Source organism: Gopherus evgoodei, chromosome 7 (genome assembly GCF_007399415.2).
Source record: "Gopherus evgoodei ecotype Sinaloan lineage chromosome 7, rGopEvg1_v1.p, whole genome shotgun sequence".
Taxonomy (NCBI): domain Eukaryota; kingdom Metazoa; phylum Chordata; order Testudines; family Testudinidae; genus Gopherus; species Gopherus evgoodei.
Genome location: NC_044328.1, coordinates 41,809,366 through 41,828,583, shown reverse-complemented (window position 1 = coordinate 41,828,583; position 19,218 = coordinate 41,809,366). Strand labels below are relative to the sequence as shown.

The following is a 19,218-nucleotide window of genomic DNA, read 5'->3' as shown; positions in this document are numbered from 1 at the left end:
CTTAATACATGTATAGGTACAGCGTATTTTCCAGGATAGCAAAAAGAAGCAGAAAATATAGTGTAAAGACTAGGTTTAGTTGTAAATCCAATACATTTTAATGGTTACCTTTTTTAAAGTAAAATATAAAAATTAACATCTTTAAATCACAATTCATCCACCCTGCTTTATAAACTTGCTACATAGATGGTTTTGCTGTTTTTGTTGCTGACCAATTGTTTTTGCTCCAGCACAACTATAAGCGCTGTTCTGAGGGAGTTTGAGCACAAAAGCCCTCCAATTCCACAAGAGGGTGTTTTAGATTTTCAACCGAAGGAGAGAGTCTTGTTTTCTGGGGACTTTTGTTGAGAACAGCACCAGCTCTCATGGGCCATCGGTGGCATGTAAACGGTGACAAACAGGAAGTATTATGGTTTAGGCACTGAACTGCACTTCAGAAATCTGGGTTCAATTCCTTGCTCTACTAGATTCCGTTTGACCTTGGACAAGTAATGCCTGCTCTGTCCCTCAGTTTCCCATTTCCAAACAGAGAAAATACTTTAATCTTGTAGAACTATATACACTTGCTAATGTAAATCCATTATGTGCTGAATGAACAAATACTGTCTTTTGGACAACTGTGCTTTTAACCAGTTAAAAGAACAATAAAAAGCTAATGGATACAGTCCAAGTCCAAAGAGATTTAAACAGTCAAATAAGAGTGCCATCTGTGAAGGATTTCCCTAACTTGCAGCTTTGAATTTTCAAGATGTCCAGGGTCCAGGCAGAAGTCTTTACATTCCCAAAATAACAGCACTTCTGCTCTTTGACTGCTGTTCTTTAAAGCACTTATTTATTGCTGTTTCTCAGGAAGGTGCCTTAAAAAAGGCTAATTTAAGTAATATGTACCATTTCCAAACTCTTACTTCTAATAGCCTTGCAGAGCAAATGCTATAATGGGCAATCTGCAGATTCTATTCCATCTCACATGATCACCATCTGCTACCCATACTTGAGCATGGTATGTTTGTTACCTGATTGAATAAACATCACTCCTTAGAAGCTGGCTTTCAGGGTGAATATATGCTTGTGAAATAAAAATCCAGTTTCAACTAAGTAGTTGGTAATATGTAGTTGACACATTCCTGCCAAACACTTGATTCATAAGAATGTGCACAGAAAGCAGATTCTAGTGAACTTACATTATACAACAGTTACAGCTAAATCACTTACAAAACTGAACTAATGTTAGCTTGAGTATACTCAAGAACTCAACTTCCATTTATATATGTGCATTGCTTAGAGAACAGGTGGCTTGGGGAGGGATGCTCAGAAGAGGGCAGAAAGGGGAGTATTACCACTTACCTCCCTGCTCTATTATCCTAACCTCCAGTAGTTCATCAGAGGGAGGTGTGTTCACGGGAGAAAACAAGGACATGCTAGGGCTTCTCCTGTATCCAGGATCATCTCTACCTAAAGTGAAGCAGGAGGGAATGAGTCTCTAAACAAGGGTCAAAGAGTGGACACTGGGCTATATGGAGGAGCAGCTGTCTGGACTGGAGGCCTGGTCAGATGCCAGTAATGGGGGAGGGGGGGTTGATACGGTGACCAGAGGTCCTGATTTTATAGTGACAGTTCTGATTTTTGGGCCTTTTTCTTATAGAAGCGCCAATTACCCCACAACACACCCACACCCTGTCCTGATTTTTCACGCTTGATGTCTGGTCACCCTAGGTGTTGAGCACCTTAGGGCCGCTTCACAGTTCCCCCACAGGCTGCCCATACAAGCTGCGTAATGGCTGGAGTGAGGGACTCGTGGGCCTTGCAGGGCTCCTCGCGTGGAGCCCCGCTCCGTGATGCTCCCAGGGGCGCGTTAGCAAAGCGCCTCTCCTGCAGACATCGAAGCGGCAGGGGTGACACGTCCCGCCCCCACGCCCGGCCCAGCGGGCACCTGATCCATCTCGCGCCGGCCCTGCGCGCTGCTCCGCGGAGACGGCACGCATCCATCGGGCCCCGGCTACGCGCTCTGTGACGTGCACTGTCTGCTGCCAGGACAGCGCCCGTGCATCTCTGCTGCGCGCATGCGCCCGCCGCGCGACCGGATGCAGCCGGAGCCTCCCAGCGCCGGGGCACTGACAGTATACAAAGGAAGCCCAGAGGAACCCCTCCAAGCGGCGGGGGCAAGACTCGAATCCGGGGCCTGCGCCGTGACACGTCACCACGCCGCGGCCGCACGCAGCGCGCGCTAGCCAGCGCGGCGGACCCATCCCCCGGAAGCTGCCGGTGGAAGAGGTGCTACGTATTTCCGGCGTGTAGCTGGCGGCTGCCGAGTAAGTGAGCGGGGGGTTAACGCCTTTCGAGGGACCGCAGCCCGGGTCAGCCACAGGGAGAAGAGTCGCGAGCGGCTGCTGCGGCGGGGGGAGGTGAGGGGCGCCCGGGGAGGGGGCAGTGGGCCGTGGTCGGGCTCGGCAGGGGGAGGGGAGCCGAGTGACACGCAGTCGGTTTGGGTGGGAGCCGCTACGCCCGCGGCGGGAGCTCCAGCGCGTGTCCAGCCCTTCCGCGGGGCCGGCGTGTGGGACCCTTCTCCGTGCTCTGTGCCCCCCCTCCCCGCCTGGGCCTGTGGGTAGGGGCAGCGGGGTTTCCGCTCCCGCCAGCCCCCGGGCGCTGTCACGCTGGGCGGAACGCGACAGTCAGTCCAGCGCGCGGGGGCCTTTGAGTCCTGCCTGAGCCGCAGGCACTTAGGTAGGGCCGCCCGATTGTCAGGGAACTGGACGTGGGTGAGGGCATGGCCAGGTGCCCTGTGGGAGCTTGACCCCTTGGCAGGCACCTCACCCTGGCTCTAACTACCGAGTCCTCACGCAGGATTTCAACGTTCTCCTCGGCCACCTGTGTTTGAGAATGATGCTGCTTATGTTAAATTTATTTACAGAAGGATCTTTTCCTTCTCCTGTGTGTTTTTGTTTGTTTTTTGTCACTGTAAATGAGCTGAGCTAATCTTTAGCCACAGTGGAACTTATAGCAACAGTAGGTTTCTTTAAAACATTCCTCGTTTGACTGATACTTAAAAATTACTGCTGACTTACAAGCACCAAAAGAATAATGAGGTAGGACTAAACAATACCAGTTGAAAGCATTAATTGTGGCTTAGTGCAGCTGATAAACCTGCAGTTCCCCTTGTAATATTTGATCTTTGCTAAGCATCGTTTTTACTGTTCGATTGCATTTCAACTTTTGAAAAGGAGAGCCCTGACTGGGGATTTAATTTGCATTTCATTTTCATTCTGACTACTATTGAAACGAGAGGGTGAACTCTTTATGTACTACGAAGTCAACCAACACAGTTTTACAAAAATTGGTCTCATGGACTTCTGAAACTATTTACATTGTGTATGACCAAAACAGAGACTTGTAGTTTATAACTGCACCAAAGAAAGTGTGGTAGTGAGCATGATAGTTGAGAGGTAGTTACATAAGTATAATTCAGGAAGCATCTAGAAGTGAGCAGTTATTGTAGAAGTTAGCGGGATGTTCCGTGCAGTGCTGCATTCTAAAATACCCACAGACTGTTAGTACACTAGCTCCTCTGTTATATATAGCTGCTGGAGTGCAAGCAATTGGTAATGCATGCAGTCTTAGAACCTGTTTGTGGAAGAGGACATATTGACCTAAAATGAGGTTTTTTGAAATGTTTTTGAAAATTTTCAGAGATCTTTAACATCCACTCAAAATAGGGACCAGGCATCCGACACCCTCTTTCAATACCAGTAATAGTTGGGTTACAAATTTGAATTCAGCCTTCTGGTAGAGAGGCAAGTATGCTATCAACTAGGCTTAGCATGCCAGTCAAATGTCAATAAACCAGTGAGTGAAATGACCAGTCAAGTTATAGCAAGAATACCCTGATGTAGGAGGCAGTCTAGCTTTCTGATTGCATCGTGGTGTCATTTTTTTTTGTAAGAACTTGAATTTCACATTTTTGAGAGAAAATAACTCAGTTAAGTAACTTTGTTGTAACTAGTCATGAGTATCTATCTAAGGCTAAACCTTTTGGAATCTATAAAGTCTTATTTTTTTGCTGCTGTTATGGTTCTAATAAATTAATGCTTTAAAATATTTGTTCATTCTTAAGGTTATTTGACCAGTCAGTTGACCACTTATTTTGCCCATCCCTACTACCAACGAATCTTGCTGGCATAGGGGGATTAAGGTTTTTACCTATAAATGTCTCATGTTTGTTTGTTTGTTTGTTTGTAGGCAACTAATCGTCAACAATGTCTTTCATTTTTGAATGGATTTACAATGGCTTCAGCAGCGTGCTGCAGTTTTTAGGTAATATTTCAAATGTGTATTTACCATCAAACACAAGTTCGTTTAACTAAATAGATTTAAGCAGAATGATTTAAAATCAGTGCAAATGCTAAACAGACACACAAGCAAGTGTAATTGTTGCTTCAATTAGTTTAATTTGGTAATTTACCAACACAGGATACATTCAGACCAGTTTTCAGAGTAGCTGCTGTTAGTCTATATCCGCAGAAAGAACAGGAGTACTTTCAAAAGCTTATGCTCAAATACATTTTTTAGTCTCTAGGGTGCCACAAGTACTCTTGTTCATTATTCAGACCAGTTTAATCCTTGTTAAAAATGGTTTATCTACATTAAATCTTGTCACTGGATCAAATTAAAATCTAGCTGAAAAAACAGTTTAAACAGAAAAACAACAAGGAGTCCGATGGCACCGTAAAGACTAACAGATTTATTTGGGCATATGTTTTTGTGGGTAAGAAACCCCACTTCTTCAGTTTAAACAGATGCACCTTTTTTAGTATAGTTGACACCCTTATTGAATGTATTAGTTCATTAGGATTTTCTCTCCTGGTATAATAGCAAACAATACTGATGAGATGATGGTGGTAGGATTAGTTCCTTTTACCTTCATTTACAAAGTACCTAAGTAATAAGAGTAGCTTGATCCACAGTTGAATTTTTAAAAATGTAAGACCTATAAAACATTTCTTCCCCTTTATTTGGTGAGCCCTGCCTCATACTGTACAGCTGTGCAATAATCTGATGCAGTTTATAATGAAGATACTCTCCCCTTCTTTGATATTTTTTTAAACAATTCTCTAATCCTCCTGATTGTCTGGGTAGCTCTTTATCTGGGTTTTATGGACAAAATTGGAGGCACAGAGGTTCAGTGATCTTCCCATAGTGTTTCAGGGAAATCTGTGGCCTACTTAGGAAGAGAACTCATGTCTCACTCTAGTCCTTCTGGTTTACAAGTTAAACATAGAATCATAGAAATGTAGGGCTTGAAGGAAACTCGAGAGTTCATCTGATCCAGCCTCCTGTGCTGGGACAGGACCAACACTACCTAGACCAGGGTGGCCAACTTGAGCCTGAGAAGGAACCAGAATTTACCAAATCATCATTGCCAAAGAGCCACAGTAATACGTCAGCAGCCCTTCATCAGCTCCCCTCCCCTCCTAGTGCCTTCCACCCACCAGCAGCCCTGCCAATCAGTGCCTCCCCCTCCCTCCCTGCACCTCCCGATCAGCTTTTTCGTGGCATGCAGTAGGCTCTTGAGGGTTGGTGGGGGGAGGAGTCACAGCATGGCAGGCTCAGGGGAGGGGGAAGGAAGGGGTGGAGTGGGGGCAGGGCCTCTGGCAGAGCCAAGGGTTGAGCAGTGAGCACTCTCCGGCACATTGGAAAGTTGGTGCCTGTAGCTTGAGCCGCATATTAATTTCTGAAAAGCCGCATGTGGCCACGGGTTGGCCACTCCTGACCCAGACCATCCCTGAGAGGCATTTGTTTCACCTGGTCTTAAAAACTTCCAGCGATGGAAATTCCGCAAACTCCATTGGCAGCCTATTCCATTGCCTAAATATTAGAGAATTTTTCCTAATATCTAACCTCAATCTTCCTTCTTGCAGACTAAGCTGATTACTACTTGTCTTACCTTCAGTGGACGTGCAGAATAATCGATCACTTTCCTCTGTATAACAGCCCTTAATGTAGTGGAAGGCTATCATCAGGTCCACCTCCCCCCCTCACCCCCCGCAGTCTTCTTTTCTCAGGAATAAACATACCCAGTTTTTTTATCCTCATAGGTAGATATTTCAAAACATTTTATCCTTTTGGCTGCTCTTCTCTGTCCTATCCTCTCATTTTTGTGGACTGTCTCCCATTTGTTCACATCTTTCTTAAAATGTGGTGCCCAAAACTGGACATCATAATCCAGTAAAGTCCTCACCAGTGTGGTGGAGTGGGACAATTACCTTGTTGTGTGTACAATGTACGACACTCCTGTTAATACACATCTCAGAATATTAGCCTTTTTTGCAATGTCATCACTTTGTTGGCTCACATTCAATTTGTGAGCCACTCATACTGCTAGATCCTCTTGTGAAGTACTACCACTGAGCCAGTTATTCCCCATTTTGTATTTGTGTATTTGATATGTCCTTCCTAAGTGTGGTACTTTGCACTTTTCTTTATTGAATTTCATTTTGTGGATTTCAAATCAATTTTCCAATTTATCAGGGTCATTTTGAATCCTGTGCTCCAAAGTGCTTGCAACCCCTCCCATGTCGCTATTATCCACAAATGTTATAAACATATTCTTCACCCATTATGTAAGTCATTAATAAAAATATTGACTAGTACCAGACAGACCCCTGCGAGACCTACAAGGTGTATCCTCCTAGTTTGCTATTGAACCATTGATAACTACTCTGAACACATCTCCACAATTGTTTTCAAATTTATTTCCAGTCTTTTCAATTGACTTTCATGCTTTCCCTAGAACTATATTTTTTCTATTTCCTACTATCTAGTTACTTAACTCTTACTAACAAGGCTTGAAAAATTTATCCAGTACCTGCCGGCCCAAGGACTAAGTCTTCGAATTGCCAGGCCAGCATACTCCAGCAACCCAGGCCATGTTTTCTCCTGTCCAGTGTCCTGTTAGTTGGATTCTCCCACCAAATACTGGGGCCCACGACCGTAAGACTTGCTAGTTGAACTGAGCTCAACTGTATATCTACACACTAGACCCAGCACACCCCAAATTGATGCTGATTGGGTCCAGATAGAACAATGTTATTGCTACCTTTGCCAATAAATTAATAATGCACAACCGTCTGGATAAATCAGTTTTATGGTGGCCCTGTGCCTGGTGCTTTGCTGAATTGGGAGGAGAGCTCACGACAGACAGAACTACCCTCTGACCCTGACTCCAACTGGCTCCAAACCAGGGAGCAGTGTAGTGGTGGGCCCTTTGTCTACCGTTCTAGAAGATGGCTCTTTCATTGGGGGTGTGGAGAATTCTGTGGGGAGACCCCTCCTGCCATTCCAGCAGAGGGCTCTATGGGAGTGGCCTTTATGTCTCCACTCCAGCGATTTGCTGGAATGGCAAGTGTGCCCATGCACAGAGACTTTCATTGAGGTGACATGGTGGTATCAGTGAGGTCCCACTTCTATGTAGAGACATGTGTTAGATGGCTGTGGGGAAGCCCTCTTCAGTGGGGGTGGATGAATACTCCTAGGGGCTGCTAATGCCTAATGTCAGAAAACCCTGGTTGCTATCCACCCCTATCATTGACAGCCACATCCCCCTTTTTCTTCTTTAACACTGGTGGGAATTCTGGATCAGTGCAGATTTGAAAAGGTTTTGTTGCATCGGTTCACATTTGGAAGGATACCTTCACAAACAAGTTCCAGAAAACTTTTAAAAATGAAAGCTTAGATGCTGCAGAAAATGACACTCACCCAGGAAAGATGCACACTTAGAAATGGATTTTTAAAGCTCTTTTTATATTTACACAATCTAAATAGCATTCTCATTACTTCATTCTGTTTCATATTGTCGTTGTCTTCCCCTAGATGAGCCCATTTACAGTTTTACCTCCTTGTGGGTAAAATTGTAATTCCACTTTTAAATGTCTTGAATGGCAGATTAATTTTTAACCCATTACATCTAAGGATTGGTTTCTTCTGCTCTATTTTATAACAGGAGCTAGTTACACACAGACTTGATGTAGCATCATTCTCTTCAGTTTGTCATGTATTTCATAGATATGAAAATGGCTTTCAGGAAAAGCTTGAAGGTCCGTACAGAAATGAGTTTTTGTTGCGGGGAAGCCAAAACTGGTTTAGAAAACACTGTCAGACTCATAATTAACACTTTGCTCTACCTTCCCAAAACCATAGGTTCATTTCCCAGTGTTGTGTTCCCTGTGCTGAGGGTTTGTGGGTAATGTTTTACACTTGTTTTTGGAGGGTGTGGATTATGTGATACCACTGCACTATTTAATATCTATATTTGATCATATTTCTGCATTAGAGCAAATGTGAACCTGTTGAATTTTCTTTTCACTTCCAGGATTGTACAAGAAATCTGGAAAACTAGTGTTTTTGGGCTTGGACAATGCTGGTAAAACCACTCTTCTGCACATGCTCAAAGATGACAGATTGGGTCAACATGTCCCTACGCAACATCCAAGTAAGTTATCCAGTGATCTGATTTTATTGAGTCTGTTGTTCATTGGATTTTCCTCATCAAAATCACTCATGCAACTAGATATTGAGCTGTAATGATGAAAAATGCCTTAATAGTTTTCATTTTTAGAGATTGACTTAGATTTTTAAAACTAACCTTGAGGACTTTTGTGTAGTGTCTGTCTCTTAAGGTGAAATTAAATTTGAGTAAGTCTTGTAATGAAACATCAGTTAAACTATATAAAGTGAATTCAGAAGACTGACTCAGTTGAGTTAACACAAGCTTATTTTAAGCATAATTGCTTTTCTAGATTAAATATAAAATTCATGTCTAGAGACTAATCAGGATGTACCCTGGGAAAAGAGCGACTCCTTTCCCATTTTAATGATCCTATGAAATGACTTGTATCTACAGTGGCTTCATCCTTTATGTAATAGGTCCCTCATACCATTCTGTGTATGGTGTTGGAATTATTTGAAATTATTAATATTAATAAAATAGGAAACCACCAAACATCAGTTTAACCATAAATTCTTCATTAAGTCCAAAGGCCAAATGGTATTTAATATAGTTGCTCTAAACATGTCTAACAGCCTAAAAATAAACAATCACTACACCAAAACAGTTTTTAAAAAAAAAAAAAAAGTATACTGAGCAATATACTTACAAATAGGCAAAACCTAGGGAAAACTGTCTCATCCTGGTATGCTCCAGCATGATCAGGTGGGTTCTGACACAGAACCTCAAATTCATAACTTTTTATACTCTTCAGCAAACAAATGATATCATAGTCAATTGCCACTTTAGCTAACAACTAGTTTGAGACAATTCACCCTCATTTTTCATTTTAATTCAAATAAGATTTACAATTTCCTTCTTCCCAAGGTCTTTCCTCCTTATCTCTTCCCCTCCAACAACTTTTTCATTTCACTTAGGTTCACATAGAGATAACACTGGTATGTGGGGTGGGAAGGTCCATGGTGGCTCTTTTTTAAGACAGGTTCTTTTTGTTATATTGAAAACCACCTGCAGTCACCCCTATCAGTCAGAGGCCTTGTTTTTAGGAATTTCTTGTTTCATTAGTCATTCTTTGAACCAGAAATCTTCCCTACTTCATTCCTTTTGGCCTTATAACTCATTATTTTCAAGGCCTTCCTTCTATTTGCTAGTCAGGGTCTATCTTTACAACACATGTATATTTCCTTAAACTTTAACTCTAATTCTTTGATTTTTATATTTATTCTACAGTGGTGTTGATAGGTACAGTAAAATATGGTGGATGTGATAATGGCTGCAGTTCAGATAACTCAAAACTTTATTCCTCCTTTTTTAGCATCAGAAGAGCTGACTATTGCCGGAATGACTTTCACAACTTTTGATCTTGGTGGACACGAGCAAGGTAAGAACGGGCTTCTTTCAGAACTAGGGGACAGAAAAGAATATTAAGTGTTGCAGTTCATGCTGACACTAATAATTATACTAAACTTCAGCCATCTTAAGGAAAATATATGAGAGAGCAGTAACTATGGTCTTTTATTTTAACCTTTAGAATTGGGTAATATTTATTTATATGTAAAGTTAATCACTCTGATTAACTTAGATTTCATTTACTGTAGCAGATAAATCTTGGTTCATCTGCTTCTGACAGTGTGTACAAAATCTTTCAGTACACTTCTGCCCTAAATATCTCTCCCCATAGATGGCTTACATGTGCATAGAACCACAATGAAGCTTCCTTAAGGTGGTTTACAAGGGACTCTTTACATAAAGTTGACCTTTATTTGTTTTTTAGAACATTAGAGGTTATACTGAAAGCTTTTTCCGATTCTTTTGCCTTAGAAATATCAGGAATGTTAAATCTGGATTTATTTGTCTTTTGGTGAAGGATCTTTTGTGAAACTTATCTGTATCATGAGGACTTGCATCTTAATTGAACTGGATGGGATGTTGAATTCTTAAGACTTCTCTTCTCCAAAATGATCATTAGTAATTGAAATCAAATAGGCTTCTAGTATTGTTTGTTTTTAAATAACCTTTCAAAAATCCCTTTCCCCTTGGTTCCTCAGCTTTGTGTCTCAACTCTGGGATAGGTCACCATTTTACTAATTCTCCAGGTCAAGCAAGCCCTGGCCTTCTAATGTTTAGAAAAACCTTCCAGACATCTTAGACCTCAAAGAAAAAGTCACAAGCCCAGTTTTCTTCTCGCATGTCACCTTTAACCCATGGTCTAAGCCAATGGTTCTCAAATTTTTGTATTGGTGACCCCTTTCACATAGCAAGCCTCTGAGTGCGGCCCCCAGCCCCTTATAAATTAAAAACACTTCAAAATATATTTAATACCATTACAAGTCCTGGAGGCAAAGCGGAGTTTGGGGTGGAGCCTCACAGTTCGCAATGCCCCCCGCCATGTAATAACCTCGCGACCCCCTAAGGGGTCCCGACCCCCAGTTTGAGAACCCCTGGTCTAAGCAGTCCTCTAAGGCTGATATGGTACCATGGCAATGGGCTTGGTATAAGAACCTGAGCAGAACAATTTGTAGCTTTTGAATAATACAAAAATGAGTTAAACTACTGTTGCACTCAAGTGGCTCATTAACAAAAATAGTGTGAGAAGCCTGCAGAAAGGTCTGATTTCTTTTGCTGGTAAAGGAGATAGAACTGACAATATAAGTCACTGGCTTCAATTCAACTGCTCATCTGAAGTATTTAAACATTTAAACAAATCATTCTTGCTTCTTTTCCTGTATGTGGGCATGCTGTCCCCTCAAAGCAGGGTTTTTACAGGGATGTTTGTTCTTTTCTATTCTAGCTCGCCGGGTTTGGAAGAATTACCTGCCAGCAATTAATGGGATTGTCTTTCTGGTGGATTGTGCTGATCATTCACGTCTCATGGAGTCTAAAGTTGAGCTTAATGTATGTTTCCAATTTGTAGTTTTTTCCATGCAGGAGCTATGTCCTGGCTTTACAAATGCAAATTTTCTCCAGCTTCAAGTGGGCTAGAACTTAACATACAATAATATCTTGGCCCCTGAGAGAGATCTTCCAAGCATTATAATCTTCTTCCCTTCCTCCCATCAAAAAAAAGTTGACTTGGTTAAAGCCCTTTGCATTTAAAAAAACAAAAAAAAAAAACAAACAAACAAAAAAAGCATCCTAAATTCTAATACCTGGTTGTTTGAGATGGAGAATTAAACTAATAAGGCCATTCTTAATTTAACTATTATCAAGCCCCAGAAACAACTTATTATTTTACTACATATACTAACATAGATTTAAAAATTGGCTGAAAATTTGCATGCTCTCATAGGCTTAATATGTATTTTAAAAGTCTTTCGATCATTTTAAAGAGCCAGTGTATTTTACAGTAGCTGTCTTCAATGAACTGTTACAAGGTTTGTACTCACTTCTGAGGAATTTTTTCCTCTTCAAAGTGCCATAACATCAAAAGATCATTTTAAATTGTTGCCAGTTCTGATTTGAAGCAAAGAAATAAAAGGTCACTACAGATAACAAATTTTTATAGTGCATCATGTTAACACTCGTGTTTTGCCTGTAGGCACTAATGACAGATGAAACAATATCCAATGTGCCAATCCTTATCTTGGGTAATAAAATTGACAGACCAGAGGCCATCAGTGAGGAGAAACTGCGGGAGATTTTTGGGCTTTATGGACAGACCACAGGAAAGGTAAGATGAAAAGAGTTTGAGCCTTTGGCTATTAATAAGGTCATGGGGAGCTAAAATGAAAAATGGAATTTTTTTAATAAATTATTTTATGTTACCAAGAATGCACATCAAGATTTATTAACCAGGTGATTCTGTCCAAAAATTATTTCAAAGATATTAAAAATACCAGAGTGTTAATAGGAACTGTCTGGGTATTTAAGACTTGGTACAGACATGATATTTCTGAAAGACTATAGTAGTTTGTCCATTTGGAAGCTTTTTATACTGTTCACCTAACTCTACCCCTTTCTTAGGGATCCTCGCTTTTTTGCTTTGCTAGAAATGACTGAGCTTTCTTTCACAGCCATGTTAAAAAGATGATTAAACACACATACTAAACTATATAGTGGAAAATGCAAGAATACACTTTGGGTGCACTATAGAGTTTCCGCATGCTATGCATCTTACATTTCAATTTTAAAATTCATTAATTTGTACAACTGCTATATCAAAATAGTTGCCCAGATGTTCTCACTTAAAAACAGAATTTGAGTTCTGTGCTTCCAATGTCCTATTGTTCAACTGCCTATCTAAGTCTCTTGGTTCACTGTAGTCTGGCTGTTAGGTCTGTAGGAGCAGCTGTTGAGATGCAATTATGGACAACTAACTTTAAAAGGCTGTATAAAGAAGACTGTAAAATAAAACTAAAGAGATCTCTGTAAGACTGGTAAGTGAAATTTCAGTAGGAAAATCTTGCTTGTCTGGCATTTGACTTCTGGGTTACCATTTTGTAAGGATAAAGAAACTGCACCTCCTTGCACTTACATACTCGGTGCTTGTTGCAATTCTGACTTCTATTTTCTTGATTCCCCAGGGAAATGTGCCACTGAAGGACCTGAACACACGCCCCATGGAAGTGTTCATGTGCAGCGTGTTGAAGAGACAAGGCTATGGCGAAGGCTTTCGTTGGCTATCACAGTACATTGACTGATATTTGGACAGATAGAGTTTTACTCCTCTGGACTGATCCTGTTCACAGCTTCCTTATGGACTTTTCTATTAGAATGTGGAAGGCTCTCCTGCCACATATTGGCATTGACCAAGAGACTCCTGGTTTTCAACTATCCTGTTGCACAGTGGTGACACAACTCTTTTCCACATGACTGGGAGATAACACAATTCTGCACGCTGGTGCAAGTTGTCCCTTTCAGTTGCCATTGTTTCCCACAGAACCCATGGCTTTCAGTTACAATGGGGCTGGTGTGATCTGGAATCCAAAACTCTGCACGCTGTACTGCAACACCTGAAAAAGAGAATACGTCTCACCACTGTGGCTAATTGACTTAAAGAAAGCAATTATATTTTTTAAAAAAAGTGTTAATGTAAGCAGTGTCCCTTCTAACTTTTTGGTTTAACATTTATCTTGTTTGGTCCAGAGTCTATTAGGGTTTTTTAAAATCTATTTAATGGTATTTAGATATTTCCCAAATTAATTAACCACGTATCATGATATTAAAGTCCTAAATAAACATAGATTTGGGCTTAACTGGTCTATAGGATGGTTGTGCTTTGTCACATTGGGTGATCATGAAGAGGATGCTGTAGGGACTGACTTGTGCAATGAAGCTTCTTTAATTACAGGGATTTTAGTTGAAAAAGGACGCACACAAGCACGTCTGTTCTGTTGCTGCCTCATGCTTAGGTGTTTGAATGCAGTTTCCAGTCTCAGCCTCCTAAAGTGGCGATGCTACGAAAGGGACAGTGTAGCTGTCTTGTTCAGTTTCCCATTAGCAGTCTTTCTGCTGTGGTGGATTAGGTTTATTGGGTTCTCACTCTAGAATGTAGGATGTTCTTTGTTGCAGGGTTCCACTGTTTTATAACTAAAAATCATGATATTTTTTTGTTGTTGTAGCATGTGTGTTCAGCATTTGCATCTGATAAGGTTGTCAATGTAGACTGCACCAGCTTCTTTTTATACTTAACAGACTTTGTCTGAAGTTTCATTACTGTCTAGAGCTCCTCCTTTTCAGTTAAATAAAATAAAGACATATCTTCCTCTACAAGGGGTGGTGATACTTAGTTGAAACTTGTTCAAGCTTTCATAACTGGAAAGTACCCTTCATCAGTAGGGGAAAGTGAAGACTCTTATTGTGACACTATGCAATGTAAGGCCTGAGAACAGCTTGTGTATACTTGCCTGCCAGAACCTCTCTCTCACACCTAATAGTTCATGGAAAAATTATATATGAATGGGAAGTAAAACAAATGTTAGATCTTAAACCCTATTGATTCTTGTCCCACTGACATTATTCTGATTAATCCCAACATGAGAGATTGTTATATTCCTGTAAAGTAGAGAACAGATTCAGCTCAAAGATGGCCTAACACTTAATTCCCTATACCAACACCTGTTACTCCTAATGAGGGAAAGAGGAACTTTGAGTACTAGTTCAATAATTTATCCCCAGTCTTTCTTTTTGGCAGCTGATTGCCTTTTCCACAAGTGGTGGTAGTGAACATTAGGATAAACTGTTTATACTTATGCTGAGTTTGTCATTTTGACCTAGCTTCATCAGCCATTCACTGGAGCGTTGGAAGCCATATTTTTCTAGGGTAAGTGTTGAAATCTCCTACATAAATGTAACTGTGGAGTACTCAACAGTAGCATCTGATACTGCCATGTGTCAGGTATGAATTTAGTTTTACAACCAGAAAAAGGCTAACTATGCTGCAAAAATGGTACATATGTTCTTCTGATACTGGCATAGAAACATATAACCCTTATATTTCAATAAGCTGAGCCTTCTATGGGCAAAGATTTTTAAGGAATGGCAGATTTGCTGAAAAGGAGGGGAACTGATAAAAGGTTGACTCTTCCTAGGGTATAGAGCAGCGCTTCTCAAAGCGGGTTCGCTGCTTGTTCAGGGAAAGCCCCTGGCGGTCCGGGCCCGTTTGTTTACCTGCCTCGTCTATGATCACGGCTCTCACTGGCCACGGTTTGATGTCCCAGGCTCATGGGGGCTGCAGGAAGCGGCGCAGGTCGAGGGATGTGCTGGCTGCCCTTCCCGCAGCCCCCATTGACCTGGAGCGGTGAACCGCGGCCAGTGGGAGCTGCGATCGGCCAAACCTGCGAACGTGGCAGGTAAACAAACTGACCTGGGCTGCCAGGGGCTTTCCCTGAACAAGCTGCGGCCCAACTTTAAGAAGCACTGGTGTTAGAGGATCTATCTGCCTGCCTGTTAGATTATAAAATGATTAACATTCTAATTTGCTGTGATGTGTCCCCATTAGGCTGTACGCCAATCAGGGTCACAGAAATGAGGCCTCTGGGGTGTGCTTATCACTTCATGCCTGTTAAAAGGGTTTGAATGAAGTGTCTTTCAATCTTGTTCAGAAATTAATATCAAGGTTAGTGTTCATTAATTTGGTGTGAAGACACTGTCATGAACTTGGCCTTCACTACAGTGATTCCACTAACCAGCTGAAGACTGCTGATTTTGTTGCTCAGTCAAAAACACTGCAGTGTTACCATCAGAATCTAGGGTCAACTTATACTTGGCTCATGAAGAAGAGTGGTTGATTTTGGGCTAGCTCCTACTGATCAACATAAGACCTGGCAACTCTGATTATCTGTAATGGTGTGCTGCTGTTCTGTTAGTGCTTAGAAACTATTTAGAAAGTTAGTACCCTTACATAGCAAAGCCTTCTGTGAAAGTGGTGTGCCCACCACTGGAGAAAGGGAACAACAGTAAATAACACTCATCTGTTCTGTGCACCTGTAGATAAATATTGTTCCCTGAAATGTATTGCTGTGAAGTTTTATATATTTCAGAAATTTGGGTACAGATCATGTTAGTGTATCTAGATAATTCTTCAGTCTTTTAGCAAAGCACTTACTCTGTTATTCCTGGAAAAGTGAAATCATGCATATTTTTGCAAAGGAAGTTCATCTGTATCCAGAGCATTTTATTAAACTTTTTTTTTAATTAAAAAAAACAAGTCCAGACTGGATGATTGGGTTCTGGCATTCTCTATATAAATGGTGAGGAAGACTGCATGTGGGATTATAAAACTGTTTGTGGGAATGTGGAGAATGGAAAAACTGAAGACTTTGGTAAACTCATGTGAAAGTCACATTAGGGAATAGGAATCCTAGTGCACAAGACTCTTGCCAGTTCAAAGGTGAGAAAATCAGATAAGAATATCTAGGCTCAAATCATTAAAGGATGTCAGATGTAAATAACACTTTACAGGATCAACAAGGAGTCTGGTGGCACCTTAAAGACTAACAGATTTATTTGGGCATAAGCTTTTGTGGGTAAAAAAACTCACTTCTTCAGATGCAACAGAATGCAAATGAGGATGTTGGAGCTTACGTTTTAACTCTAGACAAATTAGGTAATCGTTCAAACCTGGCTGGGAACAGTGCTATTGGGAGGTCAGTTATGATGTCTTTGTAAAGATCTTATAGGAGAAGATGCATTCTCCACTGGAAGGATGCTTGAAGTGTGGCCATGGTTCGAAAAGGCATAAAGATGAGTATGAGACCAAAGGACCTCCTAAGAATGAAGCTTAGAAAGCGAAATGAAAACACAGAATGGGGAAGAGGATGGGTTGGAAAAAGCATAGGCCAGTGAAATGATTCAAAGGTACAATGTACATAGTGCAAAACAGTTGCACAAATGGTCATGATTGGACTAACAACACTTTGTGTGAGAATTGTGGTGCAATACCAGATCTCTGTTGGTAGCTTATACAGAATCTGTCTACATTGTACATGACTCTATGGTATTAATCTCTCACTCTCATGAGCAGTAAAATTCACCAGCTTCCTGTCTTAAATATATTTATTAAAAGAATTCCCTGACTTAGAGAGACTTCACCAATGTAAAATGAAAGCAATGTAAATAAGTGAATCAGGTATGGAAAATATCTACTACTGCTCCTACTCCATCTTCTTGATAGTACAGATTGTTCAGTATTTGTATTTAGTCATCTACTTTTAAATAGGCCAGGCAGTGTGGCTTCCATTTCCTTTGAGAGTGATTGCAAGATAGGTTTGCTTGACTTTTTCTCCTGCTTCTATTCCTCTTATTATGCAAATTCTTTTCATGTGGGGTTTACATCCCTCAAATGTATGTAGACTTGTTCAAATACATTTGAATGTGTTTTTTGTAAACAACAAACTCTTTATTTAGTTTTGCCAGACCATAAATTCTGCCTATGGAAGGCTAATTATTGGTGAAGAGGAAGAAAATGAACAGATTCTCATCATTTTACTGCTCTCCCTTCACTTAGTGCTCTACCCAGAAGCTAGACAATGTGCATTCCTTCTAACTTGCTAACTTTCAGTCTTGGTGTCTTCTAGCTTTTTTTTCTCTCACTGAAACATTAAAATATTCCAGGTTTTTTATTAAGTCCCGGTCAAGTAATATATTACAACTAATGTTCAAAGCATTTTAAAATGAAATAAAAAGAAAATGCAGTTTTCTAGTAACATGTTCAAGAGATCTGGGTCTGATTTGTTCCCATCTTGGTTTCACCTGTGAGCTCAGGTTGCAAGCTGACTCCTGGCTAAGTAAGAGTTCTGTTACACTGTGGCTTCTCAAGGGAGGCTTGGCAAGATAGTGAATACAAAAGGAAGCTTGCAGATTGTGTTGTACTGGGAAAAACTGGCAGCGTAGTAAGACCTCTGCCTCTGTTCTGTAGTGGATTGAAAATGTCTGGGTGGTCTTGTTCTGGAGATAGCAGTAACTGTATGCTTTAGTCTGTGCTGAGACTTTTAAAGGTTTCACAGCTCAAGATCTTACAAAAAGCTTCCCTACTACAAGTGTCATGTACTATATTTCCCTAACATTTATTCTAACTTTTAGAAGAGGCAGCAGTGGGTGAGAATCCCACAGTAATATGATGAAAAAAGCAAGCTCTTCTGGATTAGTAGGAATTAACGCTTGGGGCTTGTTTATGCTATTTTCATCCCCCTCGCTAGTGAAAACCCCTAGCCTACACCCACTGCATTTGTATAAAATTACTTACACTGGTGCAGATTACCTGGTTTGAAGGCTAGTCAAGTCATACTGGTTCTGTGTTTACACAGAGACTTACACTGGTGTAGCTGCATGCACACGCACAAAAGTCCAGTGCAGGGAAGCCTTTGTAATGGCAAACAATGTGACTGCCTCAAATACGCTCTCAATAGCAAGCATCTTAAAGCCTTTTAAAATTATGTAGTCTGGTATATTTTTAGACTAGAACTCTAATTCTAGCCGTTGAAATATTATATGAAGTATGCTAAGAATAGCGAGAGAAACGTTCACTGGGTTTCATGCACCAAGGTAGGAGCAGAGCTCTTTATTGAGATAGAAAGGGATGGAAAAGAGAGAAATACTGATCACATTCTTTCGGGAAGTGATGGTAAGTATTTATTCAATGCTCCTCTATGATTCTAGCAATATCAACACTCTTCAGTAACTGAGACTGCATTAATTTCCCCCCTGCCATCAATAATCATTGTTCAGCTACTGCTTGCTGTAGTTTTTTTGTGGGCCAGGGGCTCGGTTATTCCACTTGAGTTTTTCCTTTTGAGGAGGGACCCCTAATCAGTTTAATCCTCTGGTTACTAAAGTGTTTAGTAAATTTTTCAAGTTGTGTGTGAGGAGCCAGATGGAGTTAGGTGTACCTATTGAGTTCTGGGGGGCCTCTCCCCCAGCCTAAGGGGCAGACCTACTGAACTCAGGCCTCGAGCAAGGTCGGGGGCAACTAATGACAAAGTGGATCAGGAGTGATGGTCAAAGGTTCAAAATAAGAGATCTAGGAGGGGACACCTAGCAGAGAACCGTGGACAGCACCCACTGCTCCTCAAAGGTGCCTACGGAGCCAGTGGAGGTGGTGTGAAGCAACTCTGCACAGATATGTTAAAAAAGAGAGGAGCAGAAATAGGCCCCACGGTCACTGAGCACCTTTCCATCCACCATCCTCCTGGTGGAATAGATGGCCACTTGGCCAGCACCAGCAGGAGGCTGACAAGGAGGTCTCATGACTTCATGGGGCCACGAATGGGGTGTGTATAAGT

At 41.2% G+C, this 19,218-nt stretch overlaps 1 protein-coding gene across 2 annotated transcripts; it reads left to right on the top strand.

The window, feature by feature from the left end:
• Positions 1–2,224: 2,224 nt before the first annotated feature.
• On the top strand, positions 2,225–14,207 carry SAR1A (secretion associated Ras related GTPase 1A). 2 transcript variants are annotated; one of them, XM_030569133.1, is made up of 7 exons: positions 2,225–2,309; positions 4,234–4,308; positions 8,363–8,482; positions 9,813–9,878; positions 11,289–11,392; positions 12,036–12,167; positions 13,021–14,207. In XM_030569133.1, the coding sequence occupies exons 2-7, from the start codon at positions 4,251–4,253 to the stop codon at positions 13,135–13,137; spliced, it is 597 nt and encodes a 198-aa protein (XP_030424993.1). In that variant the 5' UTR covers positions 2,225–2,309; positions 4,234–4,250; the 3' UTR covers positions 13,138–14,207. The 2 variants fall into 2 exon arrangements, with proteins under 2 accessions (XP_030424993.1, XP_030424994.1); XM_030569134.1 differs by lacking the exon at positions 2,225–2,309 and adding an exon at positions 2,316–2,402.
• The last annotated feature ends 5,011 nt before the right edge of the window (positions 14,208–19,218 follow it).